At 38.0% G+C, this 22,146-nt stretch overlaps 1 protein-coding gene across 1 annotated transcript in view; it reads right to left on the reverse strand.

Moving 5' to 3' along the window:
- Positions 1 to 22,146, reverse strand: part of LOC139743461 (CMP-N-acetylneuraminate-beta-1,4-galactoside alpha-2,3-sialyltransferase-like) — a 41,972-nt gene that overhangs the window by 12,247 nt on the left and 7,579 nt on the right. The window contains exon 2 of the mRNA XM_071653942.1: positions 139 to 480. Within this exon, the coding sequence (XP_071510043.1) occupies positions 139 to 430 (292 nt within the window). The 5' untranslated portion in view covers positions 431 to 480. The remainder of the gene's footprint in view (positions 1 to 138; positions 481 to 22,146) is intronic.

Genomic DNA, 22,146 nt, shown 5'->3' on the forward strand with positions numbered 1-22,146 from the left:
TGATATTTCATTGGCATATAGTTGACATATTGTTTCAATGAATCGTTTTTCATTGCTCTATAATCATAGTGTCACTTTGAATACCCCGTGTAATAAAATATGTCGTTGCTAGGCAACAGATGAAAGGGTGAGACACACCTATAAGAGACCGTAGTGAGCTGACGACCCCAGTCCGCTTCGCGGGATCCAAAATGGCCGCCACTGGGCCTTTCAGATCCACAAAATGGGACTGCTCCTCGGCAAAGTTCAGTTCTCTAACCTGTCCCTCCGTTAAATGGGATGCCCGTGCACTGACTCGATCCTCGGCGGGCCGTACGAAGTAGAGCATCCACACCAGGCCGACGATGGCAAGGGCAAGAAGGTAGACCTTGCGTGGCCGCAACCGGCCGATGTAACCACCGGCTCGCATGACTGTGGGTTTCTCTGTCATGGACCTGTCGCTCTCGAAGCATACACTGCATCTTACAGGGCAACTGTGCTCTGCAAGTAGAGAAAGGTGATAACGTATACACGAGAGATTAATACCAAAATATAAAACCAGTCCATTTGTCACTATCGTTCGTCACTAGAATTCAACAGCATTACAAATATACAAAAGGTGAGCAAACATTTACTATTACCAGCACAAAGCAAACACTACTCCAGAAATACAAAGTACTGTATAGTTACTACTTAAACCTCAGGGCGAGGTTGTTTACATAGTACTGACCAGCACCATATTATAACTATATGTATGTAATAAACACTAATATGCATATACACTCCGAAAAAAACAAGTTTGGAAATTTGAGTTTGGTCTATTTTTTTTTCTTATCTCAGCGATAGCAACGCATGCTTGGTAACTACGGAAAGATTGTTCAATTCTCTCTAAAATGATCCCAGTACCCTAGGATAGTTACTTGAGTACTTGTTATGTTTATGGTTTACATTGAAGTGAAGCGCTTTGGAATGTGGGGTAAGGTCAAAATTGAAAACTTTCAAAATTACCCAACTTCGGTATTTAAAGTCACTGAATTGTTTCCTTTCAATTTCTTGCCCTTAATTGTTGATGAATGGACGTTCCAGTGACTCTTTGGCTGTTATGCATTCTCGTCAGCATTATCAAAGTCATGGAATCAAACGAACATGATGTGTGCACAAGCAACAGACAAATAAACACGCATGGGCATAAAAATAAACACAGGGCTCAAACCATTTAAATGGTGTGTACAGTTCTGGTTGAGGTGAGGATTTAGCTTTTAACGTTTTGCGAGATATTCAGAGTATGAGATGTCAAAGAGCATGCGATTCTAAGGGGCATCAAAAGTTTATTTGATGAAAATCGGTTTTGAAATGGCTGAGATATCCAAAAACAAGGTGAAACAAAGAGATCCTAATAAAAGGCGTGGCCTGTCGCCTTTTATCATTATCACTGTTTTGGATATCTCAGCCATTTGAAAACCAATTTTCATCAAATAAACGTGGAATCCTTCCTAAAATTACTTGCTCTTTCATATTTCATAAGAGGTTTTTCATTATCTCACTTACGAATGTTCAAAACATGAATCCCCACCTCAACCAGTACTGTACAGTCCCTTTATTATCACAAAACTTTCACCATGTTAGCACAACAAGGTCAAAAACAAACAAAGTGGCAGGGGTTTTATAATTATCATGGATTTTTATCTTTATTGTCACAGCGATCATCGATTTTTCAGGCTCAGTTAATTGATTTCGATGTCAATATTCAGAGGATGTTCGTGGCACCAATGAAGGCGGGTCTACTTCTGCAGTATAGCAGTCATTGCTGACTTTTCTGTAGTCTTCCGTGCTCCGGAGATGAGCTACAAAGAAGCGGTTTCGAAACAGTCTGGACCCTCAATTGCATTGTACCTATACAGCTTCTCACAACACTTAGTTATAATCTATATACGCTGTGACGTTCGCTTGCCATCCTGTAGGGCAATTAAGCACCCTGATGTAACGGTCTTCTTGTTCCGTTGTTATCTCCGCACGTCCGCTCGTGGCCAGGGTCGGTCCTTGACATCTCCTGTTGTTTGGAATTTTAGTTTCCCTCATTAGGCAATGGTCACAGGGCTTACTCTCAGCCACATCTTCTTGAAGCATCCCTGCTTCGATTTGCCCTTTTGCATTTCTTACACGTGGTATGATGAAAAAATGAAAACAAAATGAGATATCAACCTTGCCTGACATGGCCTCACCAGATATGCTCGAATGTTAATTTAAGAATTCTGTTGATACTTCCATTCGTGGCTGTATAATCAGCTGAAAACAAAAGACATATAACTCAATACGAAAGAGCGTGTTCTTTATTGACGCGTCATGAGCACTTATGTTCATTTTGCAACTTTTCAATGATAATGATGATAATAATAATAATGATAATGATGATAATTATAATAAGAACAATAATAACAGTTATGATAATAACAATAATAATATTAGTAATAATAACAATAACAATGAAGCTTCTATAGTGCATATTATACAAATGATGCACAGGATAGAGTGCGTTAGTGTAGGCGTAGTGCACTCGAGGGTATTTACAATTGTGAAACATGCACGAGGCGAAGCCGAGTGCATGTTGCACTACATTGTAAATACCCGAGAGTGAGCTACGCCTACACTAACGCCACGAAATAATCCTGTGCATCATTTGTTTTATAAAATGGGTCGAAAATTCGAAAACTAACATCATTTTTCAGCGTTTTTCACGTACCTTTGTGGGTCAAGACGTCCGAAGATGTTCGTCCCAAACTTTTACGCACGTCGCACTCGCGGAAGTCCCGCACATACAGTATAAGTATAATGGGGGGTTGGGTTTCCGGACACCCGCATGAAAACTTACTTATTTTACATAGAATATGCACCCTTTACCTTAAAGACTTGATATAGACTCCTCATATAGGCCTACTAGACAACATACTCTGAAAACGGCGTGAGAATTAACCTGCTAAATCGTTGGATTTGCTCTTCAAAGTGACTCCATGTACGCGTCCGGTCCCATAACGCTTGGTCTACTGTACTGTACAAAGTGTACGTATAGTACGGTACAGTATACGTACGTACGCCACATATGTTATGCACAAGGGAAGACAGGCCGGCCGGCCGGCAGCCTAGCCCGAACTAGAAGTTGTTTACAGGATTGACAGCGCGTACGCGTATGCATGCAATTCATCAAAGGAGCCGCCGCGCGCACAGACGATCGGCAATCTACCATAGGATTACAGGCAGTGCAATTGTACTGAAGTAAAGGAAGGAGGTGTGTCTCATTTCAGCGCTTCCTATTGGCTACATTCTTGAACCCATTTTATAAAACAAATTAATGTTCCCTATGCGCTTTAAAATATTAAATCACAAAACATAATTGACAAATTACATTATCCCATACTTTGAAATACTGCCCTTTTCCCAAATGAAGTATTCGTAACAGCTAGGTTTTATAGGGAATCATTTTAAAGAGAACTGAATGATCTTTGTCAGTGTACCATGCATCGATTATAAGTATTAAAAAAAAGGTAGAAACAATAGACTTTTTTTTGCGGAGTTTGCATCTATATTCCAAGCACATAAAGCAAGGAAACTTGACCTTGATTGCTATATATTTTTGTAACATTAGAACAATATAGTCGCTATATTTAGTTTCATCTTGAAGCTTGAGTGGTTCTCTATCCGACAGTTTTGATATTACCTCTATCATTCTTTGTTGAATGAGACGCTTGCATTGGGGAGTGAAGGCAAAGAGACGGAAGAGAAAAGTTGCAAATTGACTTGGTTGTTAAAAATGATGAAGTGTTTTATTTTGCAAAATCACGGCGCTATGACAGAACGCAATCACAAACAAAACCAACAAAAATCAAGTAGTTTTGTAGTGTTTGATAATAGCTGGGAGATAGTGGGTGTAACCCCAAAGGCGTTGACAATAGCCTGACACCTCCTCACACTGTTCACCAATTTCCTCACTCGCTGTTGTTGGACAGCATCTCACTCCTCAACCAGGAACTCTGGTCAGTGACACGCCTCTACACAGCTCGACCGAGTTCATCTCACAGGCGCTCTATTGGGTTAAGAGCTAGGCTGATTGCCTGAAGGCCATTCCATCCGGTCATCTTCTTCAAGGAACTCGTTGATGATCCTTGCTCTGTGAGGCCGCGCTTTTTTGTCGTCCTGATGTAGATCAGCACTTGGTTCCATGTAGCGAAGATAAGACAGTGCTATGGGCTGAAGAACTTCATCTCTGTACCGTTGGGCATTGGGGTTTCCGTCAATACTTCCAAGGTTGATGTCTTTCCACGAAGCGGACGACATAATTATCATCTCCCCACACAATCCTACTCCCACCACCAAAGGGCGTTACAGCGGTAACACAAGAATCGGCAAAACGCTCCTTTCGTCGCTGGTCTACGCCATACCCTTTCATCGATTAAACGAAGGCAAAATCTTGGTTCACCACTGAACATGACTGATATTACCACCTGACTCGATTCCATCTCAGGTGAGCGTGTCTCCAGCGCAACCGAGCCCGACAATGGAGGTTATAAGGAGAACGAATACGGCTTAGCAGATCTTCGTGGTATACAGCCTGTTTGAACAGCTGAACGTCTCCCATAACTATCGCCTCACAAAAATGGCGGATACCTCCCTCAGTGATCGTCGTCGGTACCTTATGGAATTCAGCTTGATGAACCTATATCATCGTCATTCGTGGTCGACTTGGGATGTGCAGATCGGGGTTGGCCTTTGACGGAGCCTGTGTCTTGGAATTTTCTGTCAGTTTAGATGTGGTACTTTTGCTGACACCAAACATCCGGATTATGCATCTCGCAGAGAAAGCCGAGCTTCAATCTGCCCTGTGGCACGGCCCCTGTCACAATCTCTAATTCTTGGTATGATGCGGCTGCAAGAAAAGAAACCACTACATGGGCGCTAACTCAATAAACAAGGCAGTTAATGAAACTAATGACATAACGACATAACATATGAATAGTAAATATTGATTTCAGGCTTCAAAGACATTATGGAGATCATAGGTCTATTTTGGCAACTTCATTCATGTTTTTTATTGTGTTAAAGTTGTCTTTTGTTCTTATTGTTACACGGCAGAGCACTTATGAAGAGCACGCAGGAATGACAACTTGTTCATTTTTGCAACTTTTACTATTGTGCCTTCGAAGACTAAAAGAAGGTGTTCACTCAGGCGTAAAGTGTCCCTTTTTATTGACCTACCAGGTTGATAACCGATTAAATTACCTTTCATATGGTAAATAATACATTAACTTCTAGCCAAATATTCTATGAGAAATATAAACTTGAAAAAGTGTTTTCTTTTTTGTTTTGCTGAGTGTATATGTATGCTTCTACTTGTACATTGTAAATATTTTTCTCATGAAATTGTGCTTTTGAATCATCTTAGCATGAATATGTAATGGCACCTTTGAAGAGGTGAATATAGAAGAAATGAAATGATATCATTACAAACTGTTCTGACATACACACAGAGAAATTAGGGTTCTATTAGGGTTCTTATTTTCACCCTACGAGCAAATCTAACTAAGTGGCACCTTAAAGGGTTCGGGATGGATGTAGGGGTGCAAATCCGAACCCTAAAGGGAGCCGAGTCTTAAGGGTTCGAATTTGGAACCATTCCATAGTCTTTCCCGAAAGCTGACATGTGGGTGTTGAATGGTGTTTGCTTGAAATGCCACACTATTTTTGGATATTATCGTATATTTTTATTTGAAAATATAACTACACGTTGTTAAAGAGTAACAGTGTCATCAGTAATACTGTAATTAAAAAAATTACTACTTGAATTAAACAATTGTTTTTTCTTCTGGCACCGGGATCAAGAATATCATTTCAATGACGTTATCATAGAGTACACGTATTATGCGTGCACGCGTGGACCGTTGAGCACTTGGTCAATGGCAAAGCTAAAATCGCATGCGCACGCCACGCCGTTGGTCGCGCGGTATACGTACATACGTGCATACTACTGACGTTCCTCGTTTGAAATGGACAGACGACCGTGAGGTTGGGATGATGAATTAATCTTTTTGATGAGCCAAACGTTGTGAGTAGATAATTGTACTGTAATTCCGTTGAAAATATTTCACTGTAATCGATGATGATATGTGTGAATTATGCTCATAGAATGCTGAGTGGTGAAAACTGATGCGAAAGAGTTGTATCGAGGTACATGTGTACTTACATGTCAGAAGTGCCATCATACATACAGTAAAGCATAGCGAATAAGTCAATGAAAGTGCACGGTAATACGGAAAGCCTCAACCAAGGTACTAATTACGACCAACAGCGTAATTATAACATAGCGTAATTACGCTATGCGTATGGGGCTGCTGGACGCAGTTACCAAGGTACGTACGTAAATAGGTGACCGGATATAGTCGCATCATTTTCGTTAATGGGAATTATTACGTTTGAGCCGAGTTGAGGCTCAGTTGGATATTGGTTTCTGTGAAGTTGACAGAAAGAACGATGTAGGCATGTATGATGTGCCTAATGAAGAAAAATAGTGTTCCTGGTTCATTTAGGAGAATTTAAGACATGTATGAAGATTGAAGTCAGAAAATTTAGGTTGGCCTTGACTCCTTGTTGTCTATCAATGAAAATAGAATGTGTGTTATAAATTAGCAATGCCGTAGTCACAGAGCATAAGCAATGATACACGATATGTGAATGTAGATAATATCTACTGGAGAAGTTGCATGTGCTAGACATGACATAAATTAAAAAAAAAATAATAAACACAAAAATAATTCACACAAACAAGGTATGTAAACGGTAAATCACTTCAGAAGTACAACTACTTGTCTTGATCCCATACTTTAGCAGGTAGATATTCCAATATTGATTGTATGTTGAACTTTGTTTTATTCAATTACAGGTTGAACCTTGCTGATCCATGCTGATGCATGGTGTTAGCTTGGTCTCATACTGGGCCAAAGGGACCTGTGTTTGATTGATTATTTATCATCGAGTTCACTATGCATCAAGTTCAATAATGGTCTTCAGGATGAGTGATCCAGGTCAACATCGAGAGACTGGTGAGCCATATAGGATGCCAGAGCTGGAGATGGAAGATGTTCAGGATGTCAATCCTGGTTCCTCGTTGAGTCAGTGTGGAAGCCATGCCAGTTCTTCTGAGAGTGATGGCCAGAAGGGCATACTATTTGGCAGCTGAAGCAGCTGCTATAGAAACGCATCAAAAACTAGAGCTCGAGGAGTTTCGACTTATGCAGCGTAAGATGAGATTAGCTATGAAGACCAAGCTGCAGGTTGCTGAAGCAGAGGAGCAGATATACCTTGACTACGAGAACAAGAAGTTGGGAGTCGGCTTTCCTGTGAAAGCAGAGGATGAAACCTTGCTGTACCCAACTGAATGCGCCAACCAACCAGTACACACGAGTACACCGATTTCCCTGACAAGAGAAGTAGCAAAAAAGTTATTTTTAAATTTTCTTTGACTTTTAGCAGATATAGTCCTAAAGCCAATAAGATCATCAGCATCATGTAGTATCCCTGAACCAGGTTTGATGAAAGCCCATCAATTTTTCCGTAGATAATCCGCACAGACCGGGAGACAGACAGGCAACCTGAAAACATATGCCTCCGGCACCATTCAGGGCGGAGGCATAATAATGAGACTCCTATATCATATGTCATGTATGTTTAAACCATATACAATTTGAGACGGGTCACATTGAATCCCTCCCCCCCCCCCCCCATTAGAATTGCTTAACACCACGGCTCTAGAAACATCTTTCCATTTTAATCCAGAAAGTAATCACCTCCCTGTTTTTAGCCGAGGGTGAGCATGAAGCCACTCCATGAAATGGAGGTTAGCATTTTTTTTTTTGCAAAATATATGTGAAAATTTCTCATTTCATAGATAACGATAACTATTTATTCTGTCTTCTAAACTGTTGTCAGGTTATTCCCTTTCTTAGAATGCACTGGCCTTGAATATTTACAAGAATACTCTAAAGAAATATATAATAGAAAAATACAAGAGAACGAACTTGCAAATTACAAATTTAAACACAACTTAAAGAGAACTTGACTTCTATTCACTTTTATCTCTCTTTTTTTTTTTTTTTGGGGGGGGGGGGGAGGGGGATTATGGATGAAAATATGAATCTGCTAATGGATATGAAATACTGAAATTATGCTTTCCATTATAATCATTTCATACTAGATGGGGTTAGCTTGTATTGTTCACATTTTAGATATTTCTTCACCATCGATAGCCTCAGTGCTTCAACAACACATGCACACTTTGAATTGATTGTTTAAGTAGTGAACAAAAAAAAATAAGTCGCCTGCTGTTTTATGTAGTAGACAGCCACACAATGTATGTCAATTTTGGGCAATCTCTGGCAATGCAATGTCATAAGTGGAGTAGCTTTGTGACACTCGACAAAAGCATGATTTTCTCACAAACCCTTTATGTATATAAGGATTGAAAAATAGAGTTTGTTCCAAAACCTGAGAAAACTCAACATATCATATCTACTTTTTTTTTGCATATAAAAGAACACTGGACTTCACTCTTTAAGAAGGCAGAAACTATTATCATTGCCCTTACATACGTCAATGACTTGTTGAGGAAATGTGCATGTTTTTCCTAAAAGAAAAAAATGTGAAATTCTCTTTAGGTTTTCCTTGAATTGTTCTACGCATGTGACATCATAAACTCTTCTCACTCTGCTGCGACTGCACAAATGATTTAAAGATTATTAACTTTTGAACTGAATGTCCACTTTTCACTTTTTTTACTGATGTGTTCTAATAGTATAAGCCAGTTCGGGGTACCAGTGTGAACATGTGCTGAAAAAGGTTATTTGTACCGAGAGACAGGTTTTTTTTTTAATTTCACTGAGATAAGCATCTGTAATGCTAGGATTATTCATGAATCCTTATAAATGGTGCCTGCCAGTACATCCACTTGACAGCAAGCCTGGTATTTGGCAATGTTAACACACACAAAAAGTTTGTTAACACATTCAAAACAGCACTTAATAAGATAGATGATTCCCTAAGTGTTGATTGACGAACCATACTGGTCACTTCATCTACACTGGTTAGGTTCATTCTTTGTTTGAATATGAGTTCCATAAATGGCTATGGTGGGCAAGCTGCTGCATTATGTCACTTTGAATTGAATGAAGTGCCTAACCAACTGAGAAAAATGAAAGGTCAGTTGTACCTATGTGCACATGAGCTATCTCCGGACTGGCTTATTGCTGCGCATTCACTCAATCCACATGTAGGTCTATATGAAGGTGGACTTGCCCTCTAACTCTGATTATGATTTTAAGCTTTGTATAAAGTGCTGATATATTTGTGTAAGGTTTGGTGAAAATTAAGTGTTGAAATGATTGGAAGAGTTGTGAGACTGTAACATCAACTTTTGAGGTATTTCTCATGCATGATCATAAATCTCTGTAAAATATTGATCGTAATAGTAATAATGATAATAATGATGATAATAATAATAGTAATAGTAATAATAATGATGATAATAGTAATAATAATATATTTTGCTTCTGATCATTATGCTTGTGATGGTGCCAATACCAATACCTGCTTTATGATTGTGAAAAATCAACTGCTCTTTACAATATTTTGAATGTTGGGGCTAAACTGCATACATTGTGTAATTATATTTATGGTCTACTGAGTACAATGTGCTTCTTGTTTCCATCGCTTGAAAAAAAAAACAATATATCAAAAAAAAATTGTTTTTAAACTTGTCTCACAAGACATATTCCTTCCTCTTTATGTCCAGTTTGTCATACCACTGATTGGTTAACCTTATTTTCCCTTTCTGAGGTAACATTTTCTGTGGAATTGTTAATGTTAATTTGATGCAATGAAAAGTGTTTTCAGATGTGCTATTCTGCCCAAGATTTATAACTGGGACATATCTTTAGCTGTGTGCATAAAAAAGTAACCAAATTTAGATGTGCATTCTTCATTTTTGATTCTTTTTTTTTCACCTTTCTTATCGTTGGTGTAATTGTATATGAAAAACAAAATGTGAAGTATACTAATTGTATAATGAGGCACATTCGCAAGCTCTCAAGCTTGGAATTGGATGGAATATGTCAGTACAAGTAGTGAGTTTCAAATATATATGACAGAACTTTGCCATACCCTTCATTGTTTTGGCAATAACTTGTGTACGAGAAATCAGAGTTGACATATCGCTGTTAATGTCTAAGAGCGTCATAAAGGTGCTTTTGATTACCTTAAGATGTACCGGTAAATTCAAGGTACATATCTATGATCCATTCTAGAAGTAGAAGGACAATGTGAAAGATGTTTGTCACATAGTTCACTATTACTCTGCACAAGCTTCAGGGATTTTTTAAATAAAAAGAATTAGTGCTTTTTGTCAATGTGGTAACTTCCTTTAAAAGAAGAAAAAGTAATCATTTGATGGAAAGAACGAATATTTTTTTTTTCTTATTCAATGTACTGACCAAATTTCATACATTTTTGATTTACATTGCCCTTTTTATGACAAAATATGCATCTCGTATTAGAATTTGTAGAAATACAATGTATATTTGATGTTCACTTTAAAGTAAACCATGAAAAAGAAAATCGCTGTTAACTTGTCCCTCTTCCATGAAACATATATTAAAATGTTAATAATTTATATGTAAGTATGCACTGTATTCATCATGTTTATGCTCTATTTGTTGTTGAATTGAAGTCTCTGACTTCAGTTTTCGAAAGAATGTGGATTTAATTGACTGAGAAACTGTGTGTAAATCTATGCATGCTATTTTGCGTCATGTCTGGAGTGTTACCTTAGGTAATTGTTTGTGAAGTCAGTGAAGGCATCCAGTAGACCTTAGGTAATTGTTTGTGAAGTTAGTGAAGGCATCCAGTATATAATTATTTTGGTTTTGACGAAAAGGTTATAATTTTCACCATATGGGGTGCAGAAAGGTAACCCTATATAGAGACGTGTGCAAATTGTATTGCATCCTATATTGCGGTGACTTTATCACCCCATAGGGTGCAAAATTACAACAATAACAATATGAACCATAATGGGTGCAGGTATGAGGTGCAGAAGAGGAACCCTGTATAGAGGTCTATATTTGCACCTTTTTGGGTGTTGAATATAGGGTGCTAAATAAGAACCCCCAAAAATAGAACCCTAAATGGAGCCGCTGGTGTTACAACGATATGAACCAGAAAGGGTGCAAATTTGCACCTGAATTTTTGTTCACCCTATGGGGTGCAGAAAAGGAACCCAATGGAGGGGTGCAAATATGCACCCCAAAAAATAGAACCCTAAATGGAGCCGCTGGTGTTACAACGATATGAACCCCATTGGGTGCAGAAAGGGAACCCAATGGAGGGGTGCAAATATGCACCATATATGGTGTTAAATATAGGGTGCTAAATAAGCACCCCCAAAAATAGAACCCTAAATGGAGCCGCTGGTGTTACAACGATATGCACCCTCTAGGGTGCAAATTAGAACCGTAATTTCTCTGTGTGTAACGTTGAATATCCAAATGTTTATACTATGAAACTATTCAGTTTTGAAGTCTTTGCTTTATATATTCTTATATACATACTCATAAATTCTTATTGTACATTTTTTGTATAACCATCGATCTTTTATCATAATCAATAAACGAAACAAATTAACGTCCTTTGTTTGTTTTGTTTTGTTTTGTTGTTTCTTCTACTCTTTGACTGATTATTGTTCTGGTTTTGGAGAAAACTATGGCTATTTGGTATGTATAAACTTTCATATCCCATTGAATTTCCCTTGAAAATATTTCATTTTCAGCATAACAATGACAATACCACCAAGTTTTGGTCCGAGGTGCTTCCTGCCTTTTCTTGGAGTCGAGGCTTTGGAAATTGGAGGCAGTGATTTCAAAATCTTGTTACTGGTATGTTCATCAGTCGTTGCATAGGCTATTCTCTGAACACGACCTTAGAGAAATAGTAACATTTTATATCTTGACTGAACCTCCATAGCAGCGATGACTCACTTTTTTTTGGGGGGGGGGGTGTTCTATATGCGGACAAAACGCTGAATTGGCTTATTATTGTACCGCATTATCAATTCTTCGCAAAGATCGCAAAATCTATAACAATTTCCTCTTGTCATCCGAGAAGAAGAGGAGCATATTAACGCTGCTCAAAGTCTGCAAGATTAATGTCTTTATTGGTTTCAGATGACAGTGACTTAACATATTCCCCATCTATGCCATAATCACCTTCAGGTTTGAATCATTGTTTACCCTGCGTGTTGGTCCAAAGTCAATTTGTCTTGACAAAATACTTCCTGAGACTGCATGCTCTTTGGATTCTTATCCCCAACTGACCCAACACTCTTGTGTGATCAGACGTACTATACGAACACAATGTGAACATGCAGTTCAGGTATACTTCTCACCAGGGCCTTCTATACAACATGTAATAAAAGGCTCTGCTTCTCACCATATTTACCACGGAAATGATTTCGAAACGCGCGGACGCATACACACAACGTGCAACTCGGGGCCATCAGAAGATATATAAGTTTCAGATGTCGCATAGCACCCTATATTTCACCACAACGCCATGGGCATCTTTTTGGACATTGAAGTTATAATAACTGCAGTAACAAATGATTGTGACATACCAGTCCAAAGAATATCTTCACCTTCGAATTATTTTTCCCAACACACACAGTATAACATATTAAAGTGATACGCACCAAAATTAAAGGCATTGTTTATCATTTGCTGATGAAACAAAAACCCGCGATTAGCGCTTTAAAATAGTTCTAAAATGTGAGTTAAGTATAAAAACAACGACTGTAAAAATTGGAATCAGTAAAATCGATGTTGAGTATTGTTAAATATACAAAATGTTAACAACAGTTATAATACGAATGTTTTTAAACTACTATCTACAGTTACGGTTCATTAAGAAAAATACTTATCTCCTAATATTTTAGGCTTTATTGTGAAAATTTTATAATAATGGTAGGATGTTTTGCGGTACAATAGACCTACTCATATGCATCAAATGTGATAACTTGAACATTTTTTAAATCACTGCTCCTAAAGTTAAACTGGACCATTAATGTGACACGATTTTTTTCTCTCTTCCCCTTTTTCTCATACGCTGTGAAACATCATTCCATGTTATATGAAGGAAGTTTCCAGTGTTAACGTCTTTTTCACACAATCATTTCACTTTCCCCACTTTACCAACCACGGTATGTATCCTTACTGTAAGTTTTTGATAATTGTTTTCTTTGTATAAATTTACATGCATCACTTTTATCACTGAAGAAAGTGAGATCTATGTTTGTATTATTTCATTGTGAAAAAAAAAACCGAAATAAATTTAAACTGAACTGAACTGAACCTCTTTTCAAGACTTTTCTGTTTAAAGAGTATTTCAAATGCGTCTTGGTCTTGCAAACCGCATGCAGTAGAATATTTCCTTTTTTCCATTTTCAACCCAATAGCAGTTTATATGCGCTATAATAAGCCCTGTAGTATTTTTGTTTTTATTATTCTTATCCCTCCCTGTCTCTTTTGAATACGTCTTACAATGAATGTTTTGGATAGAACCGACACAGAAATGATTGAAATTACACAAACATTGTCAGCAATAGCCTCTTTTTTTATATGCACCAACATTTCACATTTTGCGCCTCATAACATGATTATACTAAGATTTAGATGCATTCGGTCGCTTAACTTTGGTGACATTTTTCTGCCGGTAGCGAAGGCGTACAGGGACAAAAATAAACCACCGGGAAGGCAAAATAAAAGGATTCTGCGGCTAAAACAGATATACTGTTTGCAAGAATATTACACCAGCTTTTCCTAAAATAGGCATAATCCATTTACATGCTGAAATCGAAATTCGGCGGTTTCGCAGTCAAATCCCTTTCCAAAGGTTACTAGTATGGACACCTAGTGCATGGTGACTACATACATGTATATGTCTACAAATAGTAACAAATATTTTGATTTAATCTGCATATCTCGTTGCCTATAGGTGACGTTTACACGCAGAGACTTCATACGAATTAGACGAAAGGTACAATATTGGCGTCATACAACATAGGACAATTGAAATACTACGGAAAATTGATAACTCGTTGATTTCTATAGATTGTGTAAAGGAAATGGAGGTATGCCTTCACAACATCAAAGACAAAATTGGCCGATATGAGTAATTTTCTTAAGAGTAACCGTTTATTCCTCGTGCATGCGTGAAGATAATAGTTGCACGATATAACAAACTTATTCTCATCTATAATTTTCCCAGACCGCGCGAAACATTATTAATTAAAAAGTGAATGTATTATTACTATTATGGCATCAATAGAGGATCTGTCTGATCGGTTTTTATTAATTCCTCTGAGCATGCGCGAAATGTGTATACCTCAGTTCAATTATTTTGAAAATTAAGGACATTCTTTTTATCATTGTTATTTCAAGTCTTCCCCAGCGTGAAAAAAAAAATCATCGTAATACGAGCGACGAAAAAATTCGCGAAATGTCTGAACTTGAAAAACTTGAAAAACGTTCTTAATCACAATTTTTACATGAAGCTTTGTAGCATTTGCCGAATAGAGTCATGGGCTAGTAAACTCCAGTGTGATAGGCGAGTGCTGTGAGGAAGTGTGACGAAATAACCTATAAGCTGCTTGGTTAAAAATTATCCAGCAGCTATATATGAGATCTCGGGAGAAATTCAACTGATCTGCTGGAACAGATGACTATGTTTATTATTTACGTAATCACATGCGATGCCCTGTTTGGATGCGACAACTATAGGGCTCAGATCTGGTCTGCGGAATATGGCGTTGCAGTCGACAAGTAAGCAGAGATACAACAAATTTTAGCGGGAAAAGATAAGTGTACCCATGGGGCAGATACCTGCCATAAAGTAATAATGCAAATCATTGCTATAACAGGGGTCGTGGAAAAAAAAAAGGGGGGGGGGAATGGGTGTCAGTTCCATCGACCCTTCACCCCCATACACCCGCATCCCTTCCCCCCCCCCACACACACACATACACACGCTTAATAAAAACAAAACAAAACAAAACAAAACGGTTCTCCGGCCCCTCTTTACAGCTACAAAAGTTCGACGAAAAAACGTTGTTTTATTGTTTGGCTTTGTTGCTGAAAGTCTTAGATTTGGTAATGTGCGTCGCGATTTTTTGATTATGGAAAGTCATATAATTTACAAAATGCATTCTGTTCGTTTAGTATCAATATAAAGGTCTTTTACTCCTCAGGTTAATATCAACAGGTTCACAGAACATGCCTCCTAACAACCAGAAAACATTTCGCTGAAAGCAGATATTTAGAACCAACATGGTTTTGTGATTTTTTTTAAAATTCCATCTCTAGCCTGTTTCTTCTACACTATCGGCACTGTAAAGCAGTCCAGTCAATGGGTATTGAGTCTTTTGGCCTAGTACAGCATGACAATACTGTCGTTATTCTCTTCCAAGCAATAATTTTGACACGGAAGTCTCTTGTCATGAAGCATCACTTAACATCATGAACTCACCTTATGATGGCTATTCATTTTGAGCAGTGGAACGATGTTTCCTATATGGTTGATGGCTCAGCATGCAAACTCAAACTTGGAGTAGTTAGATCACGTCTTGATGTGTACAACACGAGCGACAGCTCCAAGAAAGCAATGTTAAATTCACATACACGAAAATAAACTGAAGATCCTAAGCCGTGTTTGCTCTAGATACGAATACTGAATAGCATTGCTGCAACTCGCCCTCGTGTAATCTTCGTTGTTCTGTACTGTAGGACTTTGATCGCATTGCACAAGGCCTGCGGATGGATACCTTATACACCGCGTTCTACTCGAGTAGCAAAATTTTATATATCGTGCACCATTATAAGGGGTCATTGTAGAGGGTGGGTATTATATTCGCTTTTCAACTTCGCTCGGGCTTGAATAACACCTCAAAATGAAAAGTCAAATGAAAAGAAGAAAAAAATCTTGTCAAACGCTATGCTGTGTACAGAGGTGGAATCAGTTATAATGAACTATAGGCCTATAAGATACACATCACTTCCTGGTATAGGTTTTTATCGTCTTTAGCGAACCAATAAAATGAATGATACAGCCTATAATGTGTACCCATTTTCATACCAATGCATAACAAACTGTCTGTTTGCTCTGTTACCATCGTTATAACTTGAGTCTCACAAGGGTAAAAAAAAAGATCCCGAAATTCCCGCAAGTATCTTCTTTTTTTTTTCTGATGTAATATACGGAGTATAGGCTCTACATGGGTATCACGAAACGCTATAGGTAGGTGCGAGGAGAGGAGTTACATGCTACAGCCCCGGTAGCCAGTAAAGAAGGAAAATGCCATTGTTCCCGGGTAAGGTAAATCATTCCCGAAAGAAATATAGTGGACTGTTACAACAACGAAACTAATCATCACTCTCCTTGTCCGATTTCTTAAAGTATTTCTGTCCAACGTAGCCGCCATTCAAAGAACAACAAGCAAACAAAAAACAACAACAGCTACAAAAAAACAAACAAACAAACATTTGGGAGCGGGATGAAAATAATCCCGACGGGACAATTTCTGTGTTCTCGTGGTTGTTGATATACCGGTATCGTTTTCCTGATTGAATGAATATACTTGGTGCAGAGTTTCATATGTTCGCATCACACTCCGAGTGGGTTCAAGCGCTGTATTGCACGCTCTTGTTTTTTGTCATCTCGGCATACAAAAAAAAAAAAAAAAAAAAAAATAGTCGTCGGTTTATCGACATTATTTGATTCCGTCAACCTAAGATGAAGTATTCACAAATCACGAAAGTATTTTCTATATTTTCTGTGTCATTTTGAGCTCGATGGGGATGATGAGTTGAAGAACTATAAAGCATGTCAAAATACTAAGTTTTAGCAAGCAAGCAGATATATGACGTCATACAAATGCTGTGAATCATCATCACCACCATCATCATCAATTCCAAATTGCTCGAATTTGGGTTTGTCGACAGTAGGTCCTACATTATATAGCATATTTTCTGTTATTTCTCCATTTCTCAAACTCCCTCTCTATGTTCGTAATGCTGAAAGTGTTGATAAAATATAAAGTTTAAATCATTGCTGAAAACTTATCTATTTACTCAATCCTAACTGTTGTTGTTGTTGTTGTTGTTGTTGTTATATCCTATGTACATAATGCTGTATTTTATTTCATTTTTTTCCCGGATTAATGCACTTAGAACACGAGTATTAAGCGCTAGTGTTATTCATTATCATAATCATTAGCATGCACATGATGGATGTTGTATAGCCCCAATATTTATCATTAAACGAGTAAAATCTCGTTTCATTAGTTCTATCATCAAATACATCTACTCTCTGTGCTTTGCTGATATAGGAATGCGTGTCAGGTAATGTTTAGACAAATTAGATAATTTTTATAAGAAAAGTAGGTACATCTGCGTGATGTAAACAAAGGTTTCATACAATGTGTAGATATAATGAATGTTCTAAAAATATAAAATGATATCAAGAAATGTCAGAATGTAACCGACAACCCTCTCTCTAAACTCTTTCCCGCTCACACTGTATTTTCATTCCAGATGATGACAGCCAATAAACAGATATTTAGAGTTTACACCGGTATGAGTCGATTTCCTTACAGCCTGCACGACTGTAGGCCTACATGGTATGCGTATACTTCTGCACGGTTACTATTAGGGCACTGAAAATGTTGACTCGTGACCTATTGTAGGACATACTGATACCAGACCGGAAAGAGTGTATGTAGCGCTGGATTAAATGCCGCCTTTGGTAGTCTGTGCCAAACCATTTTTTTTTTTTCACGTCTGGCTTTGTAAGTGGGAGCCGGGAATAAACGAACGATCATGTTGCGAAATTGATACCGAACAATTTTATGCAAGCACACCGATATTCGCAAAACGAGAATTATTATCAGTTTCATTCTGCGCATTCGTTGGGAGAGATCGTACATAACCCAAAATAACCTCATGACGGGGAATGCCACAAATATCACAATGTGGACCATCCCCCAAACTGGCCACTGCACTGTCATGCACACCAAAGTCGTGTCTGAAGTGTGCACGGTACCATATCATGCCCCCACTCACTAGTAAAGTGGTGAGAACCTTCTGTTCGCCTAGATACTTCCTGGTATTTTCACGCACAAAGCAAATAACGCAGGCCCAACAGCCGTTTACACATATACATCTCTTTCCTTGCTCAAATATGGCAAGAGGAAATCGATTTACAGGGGCAAAATCGATTAAACATAACACGAGCAAAATCACATTCAAGCATTAATACGCACAGCTTGCATGGTTCATTGTGGATATTATAGGCATCTAAATCAAATTCGATTCTGGGTAGCTCTAGTGGATCAAGTGCAGCAGCTAGTGAACAGCGTTGCACGCTTTATATCCCATAATCCGCGACAAGAAACTAGGGGTCTGACATGATTGAAAGAAACTTGGCACTCCGTATAAAAGCTGTGATAATGTGACAAACATCTACTATGATCTAGAGATCAACAATCTACAACATTACTTAATGCGGATTCGATATTGTTCTCAGTTTCGATTCTATTATTAGTATTAGCGCCATATATCGGTTATCTTTAATAATTGCAATGCTGGACTGTATTGTAAACACTAACAGACTATACAAGTTGGGACTAGAGAATAATTAGGCTATTAATCAACCAATACTAATTACTAACGTTGACAGCGTGCCGTTGTACATAAAAATGCACCTATATTGCATGAGAAGTACACTTGTGAGTTGTAGTTGTACTCCGGTAGTAAAACTAGACACAGGAATTGCATTGTTTTATACATTGCTGCAAAAGCTGAATTGTTGGACTAACCACTTACTTGTTCTTGTTTCTTTTGTTGATCTTGTTGAACCAGGTATTCTAGCAAGGTATATAATTTGAAAACGCTACAAAATTCATGAAAAGCGCACGATATGAACAAAAACGCAATTTTTGATTGATTTAGAAACTAGATTCTAACGTTACAAGTCCTGATTGAACCATCTCTGTTAAAAACTTGTCACTGTCAAAATATTTTACCTGGGCACACGGAAGCAACAATACAACATTACAAGCATATTCCTCCCACCTCTTTATTACCAACCTATTTGAAATCTATATTTTTCAATTCAATTCAATTCAATTCAATTCAATTCAATTTATTTCACACACCATTCTCATGTGTCACAAACCCCTTGTGGGGACAAGTACATTGCTTAGTATAATTACAAAAAATTGAACAAGGTTGATATTTACATGGAATGTTGCGTGGGGGACCTTGAGAAAGCACAGCTTGTTAAACAAGGTCCCCTCAAAAAAGAAATATTACATGCAGATGAGTGGAAGTGATATATAGTGTGTTGCAAAATGAATGAAGAGGAGGGAGAAAGAGAGGAAAAGAAATAAAAGACGGAGAGTAGTGACATACAGTTCAAATAGGTGTAAATACACACACTGAAGGTTACCTGCCGCTGGCTGTTGATTCATACTCCGAAACTGGAATGACAAGTTAAGGACCCTGCACTCTAAACTGGATAACGGGGACCGGATGTCAAGTCCCTGTGCACATCAGACATAAAATGTATTATCGCTGTGCTGTGAGCCTGTGTTCAGAAGGACTCGACACAAAGCAATACTAGAGTAATCACACGTGACTCAGAGAGCCGTGTTAACGTGTTACATGAAAGTATCCGCAGCATTCTTCCGCATTTCAACTACACGTGTATCCACTCACGGGCCGAGATGCCAAATAGGATTACGTACAATGTACTGATCTGAGTACTAGTTGCGGTGACGGGGCTAATAAACTAGTGATTGATTAGCGCGTGCGCGCGCGATCAAAATAGTAGCGAACGCGCTTCATCACTTGTGACGTCATAGACACATGTGTCGTGATGAACCGATAGTAAACGCAAAATACCAGCTGAATGCTGACACAAGTCATTAAAAAAAAAGAATATTCAAGGTAATGAGGTAACATTGGTTATCTCATATAGGGATATAAGCATCCACTGTCTTGGAGTTGCAAAAGAGCAAAACAACAACAACAATAACAACAACAACAACAACAACAACAACAAGAAATTTGAATAGGCCTGAGGGCAGATCCTACTCTAGACGTGTTCCTCTGAGACTCAAGTTCCTATCTACGACCACGGCCCGGTTAATGTGTCGTCGAGTCCTTTATATAGGCCTATAACATCAATACAATACAGATGAATTGCACAGGAGCATAACGTGTCGTATAATATCATGTGCACGGGAAAAGACTGCAGTGAAAAGCAGGGATTTATCAACTGTGATTCGAAGAATATGAGCGGCTACACAGATTGGCAAACCACGGTGTAAAGAAAAAGGGATCTCCTGAAAAATGATGAAGCAAAAAGGTCGCAATACTCAGGAAGCATCGCTTTAATAAGTAAGAGAATAGATCAATTACATCCTGCGAATGAGATGTCAATGTCAAATGAAAAATAGAATCATTTCCAAACGCCTCCGGAAACGCAATAGCCATCGCCACGGGAAACGACCTGGCGACGAACCATCACTATGGCAACGCACACACACACACACAGAACGCGCATTGTGCGACTGACATCAGCCTCGTCTAGCATCGTATATCAATATTGATCTGAACCAGGGAGAAGGCGAAGGCTATGTATTTTATGTAAAGTAAAATACTGTTATAGAGAAAGCCAATTTGAGCAAGAAGTATAGGCTACAGTTTCCCCTTTTTATTTCACTGTCTTTGAACTTGATGTGCCAAGGACTTGGCGAATTTGTCCAAGAAAAACTAAATCTCACGTATTTTCTAGCACCGAATAATGGCTATTCGCAGTGTATGTGATGTTAAAGGGGTTGTGTAGTTTTGATTGAGACCTGACTTCAGCTATCATTTTTCTTTTTTTTTTTGGTGAGATAATGAGAAACCTTTCATTGAATAGAGTATTCTAAGAGAAATTCAATGTTTATTTGATGAAAATTGGTTGTAAAATGGCTGATATATCCAAAGCAAACGATACCAATAAAAGGTGGGACCCGTCTTTTATTTGGATCGCTTTGTATTACCTTGTTTTTTTTTTCTAAACCTATTTCATCAAATAAACTTTGAATTCCTCTTAGAATAGTATGTTCTGTAACATTGCATAAATGGTTTCTTCATATCTTGCAAAAAAAGTTACAAGCTCAATTCTCATTTCCACCAATACATCCATCCCTTGAAGCGTGCAATTCTTGAATGACTTTGCAATCATGAAAATTATAGGAATATTATTTCATAGAGGTATTTCCATCCATTTTCAAATTTTCATTGCATACATTTCATGAAATTTATTTCAGTCCCATCCAGTTGAATTTATGTTGTTACTCGTGATCACATGTATTTTGTATTTGTACAACCACGTTATTGAAATTATTGCAAATATGTTCTGTTAATGCATTGTATATAATTTTCCCTGTTTATTTAATGGAAATGAAAAAAAAATAAGGTTACAAGTTACAAAAGTTACAAGTTGAACCCACATAACATAGAGTGAACTTCAATGTAGCCAATTTTGTAATTGTCAGTTAGATATCCATTTTTTTTTTTTTGGAAATAGATATACTATACAATGCCATGCAGTCTCCATATTGTCAATGAAATTTGCCCCCCCCCCCCCTGCTGACCTGCTGAGCCACCGAGGACTGCGTCGCTCAAATTCGGTTTTATTCAAACGTCATTTCATGAACTAAACACACACACACACATACACAACAAAGAAACGAAAACAGTCATAATGAATTGCATGCTTCTTCTTGATTCGGGACGATTCTTTGAATCATTTTTTTTTTCACTTTCGAGACCCGGCACTCAGAAACAGAGGTGATAACGAAGTACCAAAATTAATTCAAGATACATTCATGGTATATTCTCCCCAGCATGACTAACATGAGTTGCGTATTATGGAAGAGACAGGAGGAGCAGGCTGACCTCTCCTCTTCCGTCACCCCAGCCCCACAGTAATTACGCCTATTTTATACCTTTACAAATGAGATGACCATGA

This window comes from Diadema antillarum, unplaced genomic scaffold (genome assembly GCF_040938485.1).
Source record: "Diadema antillarum isolate AM-2024a unplaced genomic scaffold, OU_Dant_1.0 seq00001083_RagTag, whole genome shotgun sequence".
Lineage (NCBI taxonomy): Eukaryota > Metazoa > Echinodermata > Echinoidea > Diadematoida > Diadematidae > Diadema > Diadema antillarum.